The sequence below is a fragment of the Teleopsis dalmanni genome, chromosome 1, assembly GCF_002237135.1.
Source record: "Teleopsis dalmanni isolate 2A chromosome 1, ASM223713v2, whole genome shotgun sequence".
NCBI lineage: Eukaryota > Metazoa > Arthropoda > Insecta > Diptera > Diopsidae > Teleopsis > Teleopsis dalmanni.
The window spans coordinates 27664934-27678089 of record NC_051846.1 but is presented as its reverse complement, the minus strand read 5'-3'; the positions used below and the strand labels follow the sequence as shown (position 1 = coordinate 27678089).

General features: G+C 29.6%; 1 protein-coding gene across 1 annotated transcript in view; it reads right to left on the bottom strand.

Moving 5' to 3' along the window:
• The window catches only part of LOC119678628 (tyrosine-protein kinase Abl), a 32337-nt gene extending 20454 nt beyond the window's left edge, over positions 1–11883 (bottom strand). Inside the window, exons 1-2 of the mRNA XM_038090575.1 lie at positions 11859–11883; positions 2075–2128 (exon numbers count right to left, since the gene is read on the bottom strand). Of these exons, the coding sequence (XP_037946503.1) occupies positions 2075–2128; positions 11859–11883 (79 nt within the window). The remainder of the gene's footprint in view (positions 1–2074; positions 2129–11858) is intronic.
• Positions 11884–13156: the final 1273 nt, after the last annotated feature.

Below are 13156 nucleotides of genomic sequence, written 5' to 3'. Positions count from 1 at the left end.
CGCTATGTACGTATTTATTTAGGTTATAAATAAATGTTATAATGAACTGTAATTCAACTTATAATTGTTTGACTGAGATATCTAAGATCTGTAATCCAAACAGCAGATCTTACGTCCCCAACATTCTCAGTATTGACAAAGTCACATCTAGTCAGTTTATAATGATGATTTCCTTTAACTCCTTAAAAAACTCCTTTCTTAAAAAAACAATCATAAGAAATTTTCCAAAAGTAAATAGGTGTGTGACTGCAATCACACCTCAACGATCAAGTGTCGCTTTATTACTCGCATTAAACTTCGCAAGGACGGAGTTATTATAGCATGGACAATATAAACGCAAAAAAACATTTCTTTTGAACTTTTTACAATAAAGAATGTATGTAGTTAACCTCTTGGACGGTTGCCTAACTCAACAAGGTGGGCCTGTTAGAGGCGATAGAATTTGGTCTGTGTCTGCATAAGAGATGTGTGGTCACCTTCACTTTAACTACCGGGCGTTAATCTAGATCAGAGAAAGGATGCTGCAGCGAAAGCACATGCTTCCATCTGTTATCAAGCATTTCTCAACGAGAAACTTTTAGCTTTTATATGACAGAAGATCTAATAGTAGTCGGGCTCAGCTTAATATAATAGTGCAGACCGCTGTAGTTTATCTATAAATTAACTATCGAGTATACAAAATATATACAATAGCATTCCTAAATGGTTAATATCAACAATTATATTTTTAATATCATGTTTCGGGTCTGTTATATAGATTACAGGTATGAGGATATACTTGCGAAAAAGGGTTTGACTGTGAATAAGCGCAAAATAAATTATATATATCTCGACAACTGACAAAAACGCACGTCACTTATATGACCAGTTTTTGCTGAAAATTATACTTTCAAAGCTGTCAAGGATTTTATTACTATCGACACCGTCATTATGGACAGAAATGATAGCAATCTGCTCATCAAAAAAAGAATAATCAGTGTTAATATTTCATTCAGTACGCAATTGTGGGCATATTCGGTCTCTCGACTAAAAAAATATGAACACTACAGATCAATCATTCTACCTTTACTTAAATATATCACAGAAATACGTACGATGTCACAGAACTGAATTGTTCGAATCAGAAATGTTAGTAAGATGCTTCGTTTTTTATGCTTTGGCAAGAACATGCTTTAACATCTATTGATTTCGCTGGTTTAGTTATCTCATGAGTATGGAAGACTATGCTGTTGCCAAAAAAATGTATTTGTAGTGTTAATATGTATAGACCACGTCTAATGTAAAATGGTCCAATTAAAGACGCACTAACCACACTTTTTATAAGCCACTGGTGTAGTCGGGCATGGAGTAAAGGCACTTAGAAAGAAGTGTTACGACACTTATTTACTCTGTGAGTAGTAAGTAAGAGTAACTCGCTTGTTTCAAGTTTGTAATAAAATTTATTTCTTGTCTAAAAAAAATGATTGATAATTATGAATACTGACACGTACAACAACTTAAAAATATAAAATGATAAATTTTGTTTTTAAGTTTAATTCAATTGCAATCTGTCAATAACGATAAGCAAATCTTATGGCTTTTATAAAGGCATGATGCATATTCGCATTTTCCGGTAGACATGTTTCAACTTCAAGTAGTACAGTGTTTTTAATAAGTAATAATTGCATTTAGAAACCAACCTCAATTAAAAATTAAATTAAATTAAAATAAATTAGTCATTTTTTAATTATCAGGTCTATAGAGATTGTATAAATATTTATGACAAGTGCAATTAAGAAAACAACTGAGATTTTGGCTTAGGGGTTTTATTTATATTTATTTTTATTATAATTAGATTGTAACCGCGAGCAAATTAACGTAAATGAAGACATATTGAGTAACAGTTTGAAAACTCTTAAGGCAACTATGGCACAAGAAAGAAAGGTTAAAGCTCGGAGTTTCTTTTAATTTTTTCAGTGTCTCTTGAAAGTTTTAATATTTACAAAAGAAGAAAACGAAAAAAAAAATATATTATTTAACAAATTATAAACGATGACATAACAATTTTATATTAAAAAAATGTACACAAGTTTACCTAAATTAATTTGATATTTTCCTGCATCACGTTGATAATTTCTGTGGATTGGACCTATAACGGAATAAATAAGAAAAGTAAAATAAAGAAAGGCTTCAATTGTATATCTTATTTGAGAAAATCTCATTGTAAAAATGTTGAAAAATTATTGTAATTTAAGCTAAATGAAGTAATGCTGATAATAATTAACTAGTAACTATAAAATGAAAACCGAGAAATGTGATTGATTTCTATATTAAGCCCATATTTACAGTTAATTACATGATATATAATAACATGAGAGATAGAATTGCCAGGAAGAAAGTAGTGCAACTAAGTGTGATAAATGCATGGAAATAAAAAAGAAAAATCTCACGATAAGAAAATGTAAAAATAATGCATGAATAATTTCAGATTATGTGTGAAAATAGTTGAAATTTATTTCTTGCATTGAAAAAATACTTAAATCGAAAGTAAATCAATATTAAAATCTTATATTTTATGTGCAGTCTCTTACATATTTTATTGCAGTTGAAAATTTATATGCTAATTATACTACATAATACACTAATAAAACTACGATATCAGCTGCTGCTGATATTACCTGCTAATAATAGCTTAATAGCTAATATTTTTCGAATAGATTTATGGATTTATAGCTTTCAGCACAATGACAGTTTGAAGGCTTTCTAAAGGTGCATACGGAACATTTGTATTGTATGCATTGTTGCCTTGTCACGTTGAGTATTAGTTTAAAGTTTTATACATACACATATGTGAGTGATAAATATCTCTTAATGGAACTAAAAATGCATTTATTTAACACATTATATAGCGCATCATATTATAATATATATATGATTATAAATAAATGTATGTATAAAGGCTTTATTTGTCTGACATTTCAGCAGGAATCTTCTACTGTGATTTGTTGTACTTATAATGCTTTTAAAATGCGATTTTATTATTATTTTAATAAAATGAGGCCAACGACCTAAACCAGAGAAATGATTCCACAGAACCTTCGTCATTCATTTACTTCCCATACAATTTCAACGACAACTTACACGTTCGTACAATCAGTGAGAATTTTTATTCACATAAAAGATGAAGTGAAAAAATTTCTATCGTACGGTGCACGTAGGAACGGATTTTTAATGCGTTACATTATGTATATGACTTTGTGCATGGATATGGCATAAGTATATTTATGTAAAGAAGTTATTAGTACGAATTGGAGCAAAGTGGAGATACGTATTTAAGATTTTTTTATTGTTATTCTTTTTTTTTTGTAATTCCACACTTAAGTTATGAATGAAAGAAAAAAAAATATTTATTCATATTTTTAATTCAAAAGGAAAAATACAGTATTGTTAAAAATCTAGGCTAGGAAAATAGTAAAACATACCCGTACTTTAGTTCTTAAGGAAGATTAAAGGGCTCAGTAGAACTCAAGCATACATACATATGTACAATGATTTACATAAACATTTTTGATCTATGTAGAAAAACTGATTTATAACAATAATTTAAAGAGAAGGGATTTGGAGCTCAGTTTGTTTTTCTACTTATACAAAAAGCGTGTTTGTGAAAATAAATAAAAAAAATTCATTGATTAAATTTATAACAATTTAAGATAAGACATTGATTAATGATTTATTGTGTTATTAGATAAAATACGTGACAAATTGAATTGTTATAATTTAGATTTTTTTTGCATTAAAATAGAAAAGGAAACTATAAAAATAAAAGCATTAAGGACATATTAAGTTTTAAGAAAATATTTTGTAACATAAAAGAAAACATTTATATATATATTTATATATATGTATATTTTTGTATGCTTTCTTGTCGTTGACATTTTCAATGTAAGTTAATTATTTCCAATTCAGTATGAATAAATATCAAGTAATGTATTGAAAAAGTTGAGCATCAACACACTTATCCTTATTTGTATAATAAGCTTTACTAAGATAAACGATATTTGTTGACCGCTGAGTATTGCTGTTAGGCAGTAGAAGAAGACTGGAAATAATTAACTTAAATTGAAAATGTCACCCACAAAGAAAAGATTTCTTGCAATAATTATTTCAAATATCTAGGCTGAACGATGATTAATTTAACGACTTCCAAATAATCGCTGCAAACAATATTGTTACTATTCATTAACGCACTTTAAATTAAGAACATATTCCCAGATATAAAAATATCTTTATATATAGAAGACCGCCCAATATTTATTTTATCTTATATCTAAGAGTAAAATTAAGTGCAGATGCGCTGAAGAACAAACGTTCATTAAAATAATTGCCAATTCCTTAAGAGTTGCTAAGTAGGTGAATAAGAACATATGCTGAGATTCTGACTTTATAACAAGATACGAACTTGAAACCCTATAAACGCAGAAATTATAATTTTTAATATACCAGATAATAAACAGAGAAACATACAAGCAAGAAATATGTAAGCGAGTACGAAGCAAAACAATAATAAAATTCAGATTAAATTTATGTATTATATTATATGGTACGAATGATACGAACTCTAACATCAAACTATACACATCTCTATATATATTTTCCTACGTTAACTGTCATTCCATCATGGATGCCAACCAGAGTTGCATTTATAATTCAGTCATAGAATATGATAAGTAAAAGGATATAATAGTATGAAAAAATTCAAACTTACATTGACAGCTTGTTTCTTAAATTGTCTCTCATTTACCTAAATCTTTTAAAGATGAAAAGATATTGACACCTACGAGTTCTCAGAAAATTAAACTGAGACATTTGACCATCTCATGTAGGTATTGGGTTGAAAATAAACCCAATACTTTCTTCTGGCATTTATTTAAAGAATGGCTATGATGGACTCGAATCAAAGCATCACATAATAGATCTTATAGGTTGCAGATACTGAAAATAAATTCAGTACCTTCATACGTCCTTCATTCAACAGAATGAGGTCCGGAGGCTTAAGTCAAGAAAAATAGTTCAGTTCGTCAATAGTTTGAATTTGATTAGCTAAACCCTGATTTTCTCTCCAGGCATATTACAATAGATTTTATAGGTTACATATACTGAAAGTAAATTTAGTACGTTTTTACGGTTTTTATTTAACAGAATAAGGTATGGGGACTTGAATCGAGAATGGTTATTCGGTTCATTAATAGTCTTAATTTGCCTAGCTTAGCGCAGAAGAATTTCTTCACATATAACACAATAGATCTAATAGCTTGCAGTGCACGATTATTCGGTGGACAAATAGCCTTGATTTGCCTAGCTTAGCTCAGGAGACTTTCTTTATGCATAGCAAATATACAATTGTTGTTTTTAATAAAAATATTAATAAACTTTTGATACAATATATAATGTTACTATCTGCCTTTTTACTTTTGTGCACTCATAACTATAATTAGTGTTCGTAATAGATAACATAATCAATAATTTAGGAAAATATTTTGAAGATGCGGTAGATTGTAGTCGCTCCCTTCAACTCAAAGCTCACCTGAACTGAAATAATGATTTGTTGTAACCACTAGGTTTAGTTACTCGCACTTATACATATTTTTATAAAAGTATCTCAAAATTATAATTATTTTATATTGCAACGGAACTACGCTATAAAAAATACGAGTAATATAATTTAATTTTTATATAATTTAATGTTGTTTGCAACATTTTATTTCAAAAAAACATTGAAGTAGTTTTAATACTCAAAATATATATATATTATATATTGCGAAGAATTTATTTATGTATTAAAAAAGTTGACTAGGTTAAGTGCTGTTAAATTTTATTAAATCAAGGAGAGACAAAAAGGAAAGGAAAGGAAAAACTTTGCTTTGACCTTTTAGTTACAAGTTAAGTAAATAACAAAATCTTATTAAAACTTATAGAATTTATTACCTTCATAAAAATTTTATTGTGATTTTTGATGGTCATAAAAAGGAAAGAAACTTGGGGAAATCAAAAATAAAACAAAAACCATAAAATTCATTTTGAAGGCATTGTGTAAATACGATATTCGCACTTAAATAATGTCAATGTTATTTACACAACAAATTAAAGTGCAGGAAGCAGCTAAAAGGACAACAAATTCCACAAAGTGAAAAATTACTTTTATGCATAGAATAACCACTAAACCAAAACTACATCAATTACAGAGGACATGCAAATATATTTTGGTAATTTGCTGTGCAAACATGTGGTTTGTAGATATAAACTAATGCTAGAGCAAGCGTACCACAGCCGCACCGCAACACAGTAAACTTGCGAACAATTTCATACATTTTTCCACTGGCATTACTCCAGCGTCGTCAGATACTCGTACTCATACGCCAGCAGCCAAAGGATGTGCACATAAAAAATATTCATGTTGAACAAGCTTTTTCATTACGCCAACTAACCTTTGCTGAAATGAAAATCAAGAGCATAGACAACTTTTCAAAAGGTCATTCTGCAATTTGTCAATTTGGAATCTGATGATGTAGGGATGCAAATGCATTACATTAAAAAGGTCAGAAGAAACTGCAGCTAAGCATAAACTGTAAGTTTGCTGCAATTTACTGTGGAAAGCTGAACCACAATAGAGTCGAACATCAACAGCACTAGAAGTGCAACCACTTAAAGATGTTAATGTAGATAGGGCGCTATTGCCATAGGTGTAGGTGGTGTTGTTATTGTTGTTGTTGCTGGAGGCGGTTACACTACGTAAAATGTGTAAATTACTTACACGTTAAAAGTTGAACTTTTGCAGGAGTATTTGCATGCAAAATAATGATATCATCTTTAGTATATTGTGCAAAAATCAACAGTACTCAAAAAGTGCTAAAAAATATCTTCCCCTAACTAAATGATTCCATTAATTTTAAATAAAGTGTTGAAAAAAAAAAATTTTTAACAAAAAGTTTATACAAAAAGCAGCAAATCCATTAAGAGTGACAGTACGAAAAATTATCTAAACATACTAAGGGCAAGAAAGTTCATTGTCATGCCAAACACATGGTAGATAACTAGGTATGTATGCATGTATTCAACATATTGTGATTTGAAGTATGTATATGTTAATTTGTAAGGTATTTAGAGGAAATGATAAAATGATTACATTGTTAAGAAAAAATTATGCAAACCATTCTTATCTATTGTTATCATTTAACTAGAATATATTTTTTTTAATTCAGTGTCAAGTATGAATAGTAAGTAAAAACAATTAAATGACGTAAATTAATATTGAGAAATAGACTGTACGTGAAAAATTTAAGATTGAATAAAAATACATACTCAAAGATGTTAAGAAATAACATTATATAAAAACTAATAAATATAGTATATATATATCTGGGGCTATATAAGTATGTATACAACAGCATATATGTTAAAGATCTTCAGTAAGTCACCAACTTTACTTGATGTTTGAGTTACTTATGTTTTTTTCATCCACTTTGTTTTTTCGTAGATTTTATTAAGTGTTAGGTTAGGTTAGGTTAGGGCCAAGCCTTGTGTCGAAAGCCCTCTTGAACTCAAATAATGGCCCGTTGTGATACCACACATTAGTATTGTTCATACGCATCCGAGAAGTTAGTATTCCAGCCATGCTAAATGACACGACTCCTCCTCCATTCAAGTGAAAGTAAACCTCAATTTTGCTGGATGAAAGTTCTGTCAGGACAGCAAGAAAAGAGACCGTGAAGATTGTAAAGGCCTTCTTGTCAATGATAGACACTAATACATGAGTGTTTATAAGGTAAAGTACGGTTTTCTTCTCATCCGCAGAACGACAAACGTCCTTGTAGGGTAGACCTAGTCTCATAGCATGAAATGAACCGTTAACATCGTTATCGTAGTGCTAAGCAGATCAGCCTTAGTTGAAGCAACTGACTGGCAAAATTTTTGTACAGTTTGTTTCAGATCAATCTTGAGATCTGAAAGCAGGCTTTATCTGCACAATTTTGTTTAGCTATGATGAGATATTTTTGTTCCATTGTTAGCTTAGCCGTTACAAGTGGGATGAAAGATTAGGGAGCAATGTGAAGCTTATAAACGCCCGTGTCTAGGTACCTATTTCAGCTGGACACTGACACGCATAGCTTAGAAACCCAATATTATCAAATTGTTAAGAAGATCTGGTAGGCAGTAGCTCTTACCAGATCTGGTGGTTTGATGCTAGCTTAGCTGTCCGAGAAGATTAAAATATTTACTAGATCATGGATCTTGTTGTCTAGGATCCATTTGCTGCGTAGTTAATCGTCAGCACTCCTGCCTGAACGACACTGCAGGTTCGCTCATCTATTTTAGAGCGGTCAGTGTAAATATGTACTATATTAATAGAAAAAATCGATATTTTTGTAAAGTTATTTAAAGAATATATACATAATATCTGTAATAGTGGTATTTATCTATACTCGTATGCTATACTACATATTATATAATTAATTTTCTTGCACAAACGTTGTAGTTAATTTATGTCAGGCAAATATTAATAGAAAAGTAATATTATTTACTATTATTAAGCACAAACCCACGCATGATAATAAACTTTTTATAAACAATTTCCAGTCAAGTAACTTTAGCAAGACAAAGGATATTATAAAAATTATGTATATGGGTATGTATGCAAAATAAGGATTGGTTTAGACAATGATGCACTGCACTAAAAAGTGCTAGTTTATTCGTTACATGTCAAGTCTTTGTCTTGTTAGTCCTTGAATTTTATTTGAACAAGTGCAAGTAAGAGTAGTGAATAGTAGTGAGTAAGTGAATGTGCTGCTTCTAGTACTAAAGGTTGTAATTGAAATGGTGTTTTTATCGCATATGCAAACAGACGAGTTGCACTGTCAAATGCAACTTCAGTGCTTCTAGGGGAGTTTATACATCCAGAACAAAAAATAATAATGACATAGATGCCTGATGAATGGTCGCAGTGGAGCGACAGTCACTATTGCATAGCAATTTAATACTTGAAAACAAAAAATACAAAAAATGTGAAAAAAGTATATATATCAATAGCTATGGTCTGGGTCTGGTTGGTGTGGGTGTATGTACTTGTGCGTTAAGTGGTTTATACAATTTTTCATTATTTTTAGCAGACATTTCAAGAGTATGAAAAACAAAGCTTGCTTCAACTGTGAAATATATCTAAAAGGAATGATGACATTAAATATACAAAAGAAATTAAAACATATGAAAAAATGTGATATTACAGCAACTGGCAATAATTTGCAAGTTAACATACTCCTTCTGTTCTAGGCGTTCACTCAACAGCAACATTTATTATTATCGACTAAGAAGACTTAAAACTGTAGAATACTTAATTATATTTTGTAAAAAAAATATAGTAAAAGTATGAAAAAGTCACGCAGCAAAGTAGAAGAAAAAAATTTTGTCATTTATTATAGCTAGTATAAAAAAAAACATTCATTTAATATTTCCTTCGTGCAGAACTTTTACTTTGTTTCCTTTCGTTGCTCGTTGAAAGAAAAAATATGGTATATGGTATATGGATTGACTGCGTTTTGGTATATGGATTGAAACGTGTTCAGTTCAAGGAACTCCAACTAAACTTAGAACTCATAAAAATATCCTGTATGTGTGGTTAGATATTTTTCAAACTGATTTACGTTTACTTGTATTCAAGTTGTAATATAATTAGATAATCGTGTATAGAAAGTTTTTTATTATAAATCTAATACGGAATTGAATAAAACCATTATCTTTTATTATTGTAAGCCATCACATGCCTAGTCATTTCCAACTCAAGGGGAAGAAGGTAAGGACCCGAGGGCCTAATGGACATTTCTAACCCAGTTTGATATGTCGTGCTAATTATGCATATATTTATGATATACATGGTCTTTTAATATGGTCTTTTATATGGTTATGATTTCTTACATTTTTTTTAGATCGTTATAAAAGTGTTAAGAAACTTAATATATTCATTATTCACAATTATGTGAATATAACACAAAGTTGTTGTTGATGTAACCCGCTGGGATCTGAAAGCAAATAACATGTAACGATTACAATACGAATACATGGATAATACGACCGGTTTTACGTTCCGGACCCACTCGTTGAAGACGACCAAGCGCCGTTCAACACCACCCAAAGGGATTTTACAAGCAGTTATAACAGAGAGTAACTTATATAAATTCATCGTTGTCAATATATCTAGTCGTGGTATACTTTGTTATATATAAGTTATTAATGATTGAGAAGGCTAGCTCAACATTTTTTATAATACACAAATATATTAGTTCAAAACAAACTTTTTTAATTAATATATCATTAATTTTACATTCTCGAACATTTTAAAAGTTAATATCAAATATTTTTGGTAAAGTATAGCATTGATGTTTTATTATCATAAAATTAAAGAATTTTTGTAAATGCATGCAAATATGCAAATTAATTTATAAAATACTGTAAAAATTGAATTTTTATATACAAGAAAATTTTTATCTTAAATGTGCTTAAATAATAACTGCAATTTTCCACTATTAAAGTAGGTCACAAATTTGTATATACAACATTCTCTACAAAATAAAAATTATTTAAAAGCTAAAGGCTTCGGCTATTATTCGCACTATTGCCCTTGGCAGAAACTGTGATTTCAATTGTTATCTGAAATAGTATTAAAATATATATTTGTACAAACATTATATACAAATCCAACATGAAATATTTTCGCGTACACAATGAACTGCACATTTATGACATTTACGACATTTGACAACGTCACAATCACAATTACAAACATAAAACGACACAAATATCTATGCTACTTAGGAAGCTCCATAATTTGAACTGAGATTCATATCTATTAGAAATGTGTTTAATGAATGCGAATGAAATGAATTGCGTAGATACTTTTTAATTATATAAAATGTAGCGTAATAAATAGATTAAATCTAAAAAATTTCTTTTTAATTGAATACTCGTATATGAGTTTATGAGCTTTTGGCTTGAACTTACTATAAGCTTCCGAATTCACTACTAGATTTACTCTTACTGCACGAGTGTACATGTGATGAGATACATGTGCTATCATTTGACTGTTTGTTGCAGATACAACTTTTTTGAACTTTTTTGTATTAACTATTTTTATTTTTTCGGAGCATGTATAATGTGTATTTTACGCCACTCAAATAAGACTGCAGTTTCAGTAACAACTGTCGTCTGCAGTGCATATTCTCATTCATTTGGTCTGCCACATTCATCATTGTATTCATTCATTCGCTGCTTTTTCGGATTCATTCATTCGTTTTGTCTAAAATAATTGAAGTATTTTTTATTTATTCCGGAGACTTACAATAACAACCAACAGAAACGTTTACAGAATAAAAATCATGCAAGACTAATAAAATTAAACCGACAAACAAAAATTAAATGTTATATGACTTAAAATTTTAAAAATTTTATATAAAATATAAATATAAGAAAAGAAATTAGTTTTGGGTTTGTTGGAATCTGATAACAACAACAATGATGTTAGTGTCACATCTTACTAACAACATTTTTTAGCTAAATATATATAAATTGAACTTATTAATTAATTTACTTTATATGTATATTAGAAGTTCAATTGAACTTAAAAGCTTTAAAAGATAAATGGTAAATAAATTATTTTCTTATCCCATTTATATTAAAACATATTGGACTGAATAAAAAGTATTAAATGTATTGAGTAAAAATTAATTACAAATATTTTATCATTTCAAATATGGTCATTTCTTCGAACACTGTCTTCCTTTATTACTCGAAACCATTATTTCCTAATGTTAGCATTGAAATCCTCAGCTAACCTTGCAAAACATCATCATCATCCATGTAGGAACTGAGCTTATTTTACGACATTTCCCCCCTCATCTCTATTTTTGGCATTTATCTTTCAGTTGATGACATTCATAACTCTCAGATCCTGCTAGATCTAGTTCTCGATGTTACCTTTACTTCTCATTGTTCTAATTTCACTTTCGAAGATTCTGGCTGCTACACTTTTTTCTAGCATTTTTGCAGAACACAATACTTTTATTTGAGTCAAGTTTTTGTCAGCTAGACAATGTTGAAGAGATCGATCGAATAATAATCTGATAGTATTTATAATAAATGCATCAAAACTTCTTTCTGACTGTCTCTCAATTTGTATGGTGTCAATACGTATGCTGTTTGTATACGTGAGCGATGGCGGTTTCATTATAAAATATATGACAACCTCCCATTTTAGTTTCTTGTTATAACCACATTATTTACTGGTAGTAGAGAAACCAATCAATCATTGGAACAAGTTGTAGAATTTCATTAAACACACAACATCGTCTTAGCGGCGATGTTCATAAGTTTGTCACTATGTTACACTTTTAATTACCTGCTACTATACGCTTCGAAATAGCCTTTACTTCCAGATGTTTTTTTTAGCTTATTTTATGCTACCGCACAAATCTTCAAGCTATGTTTTATAATCTATTATTAAAGAAGTTTAAAAATTTTTATAGTTGAACATAAATTTTTAAGGCCTGTTATGATTGTTCACATGTCGATCGCCTTAGATTTTAAAAAAAGATACAATATTCTAGAATGATAGCAAGCAATCTATTTTCTATAGATTAATAACCTGTTCATCAGTGTAGAGTCTTTTATCATAAAATACACGTTTCTGAACCGATTTTATTTTATAAATCCATCTAAAGACTTTTATATTAACACAAATATTGATTTGAATCAGGATTGTGAACCACACACATTTCTGCAGTGGTGCGCTTCACTGCGTCGCCTTCGCCTCCAGTTTGGAACTGGAACAACTCTACTTCGTGGTTCAGTGCGAATCTACTTAAAAGTCGGAAGTTCCAATTTGAACCGATCCGTAGCTTTGATTCAAATGCATTGTCCAAATTTTATCAAATTATAATTAATTTCCTTAAAGTTAAGAGGGTATTTTCATGAAAAACGTCCATAAATCTATTTGTAGGATGCTTAAAAATGACTCATATAAAAACATAAACCACTTCAAATTGAAAGCAAAGGGGCATGAAAGGAAACATCAACTTCTAATAAAATTTAGGGAAGAATCTTAAATAAATAGAACTAAAAAATTAATGAATGA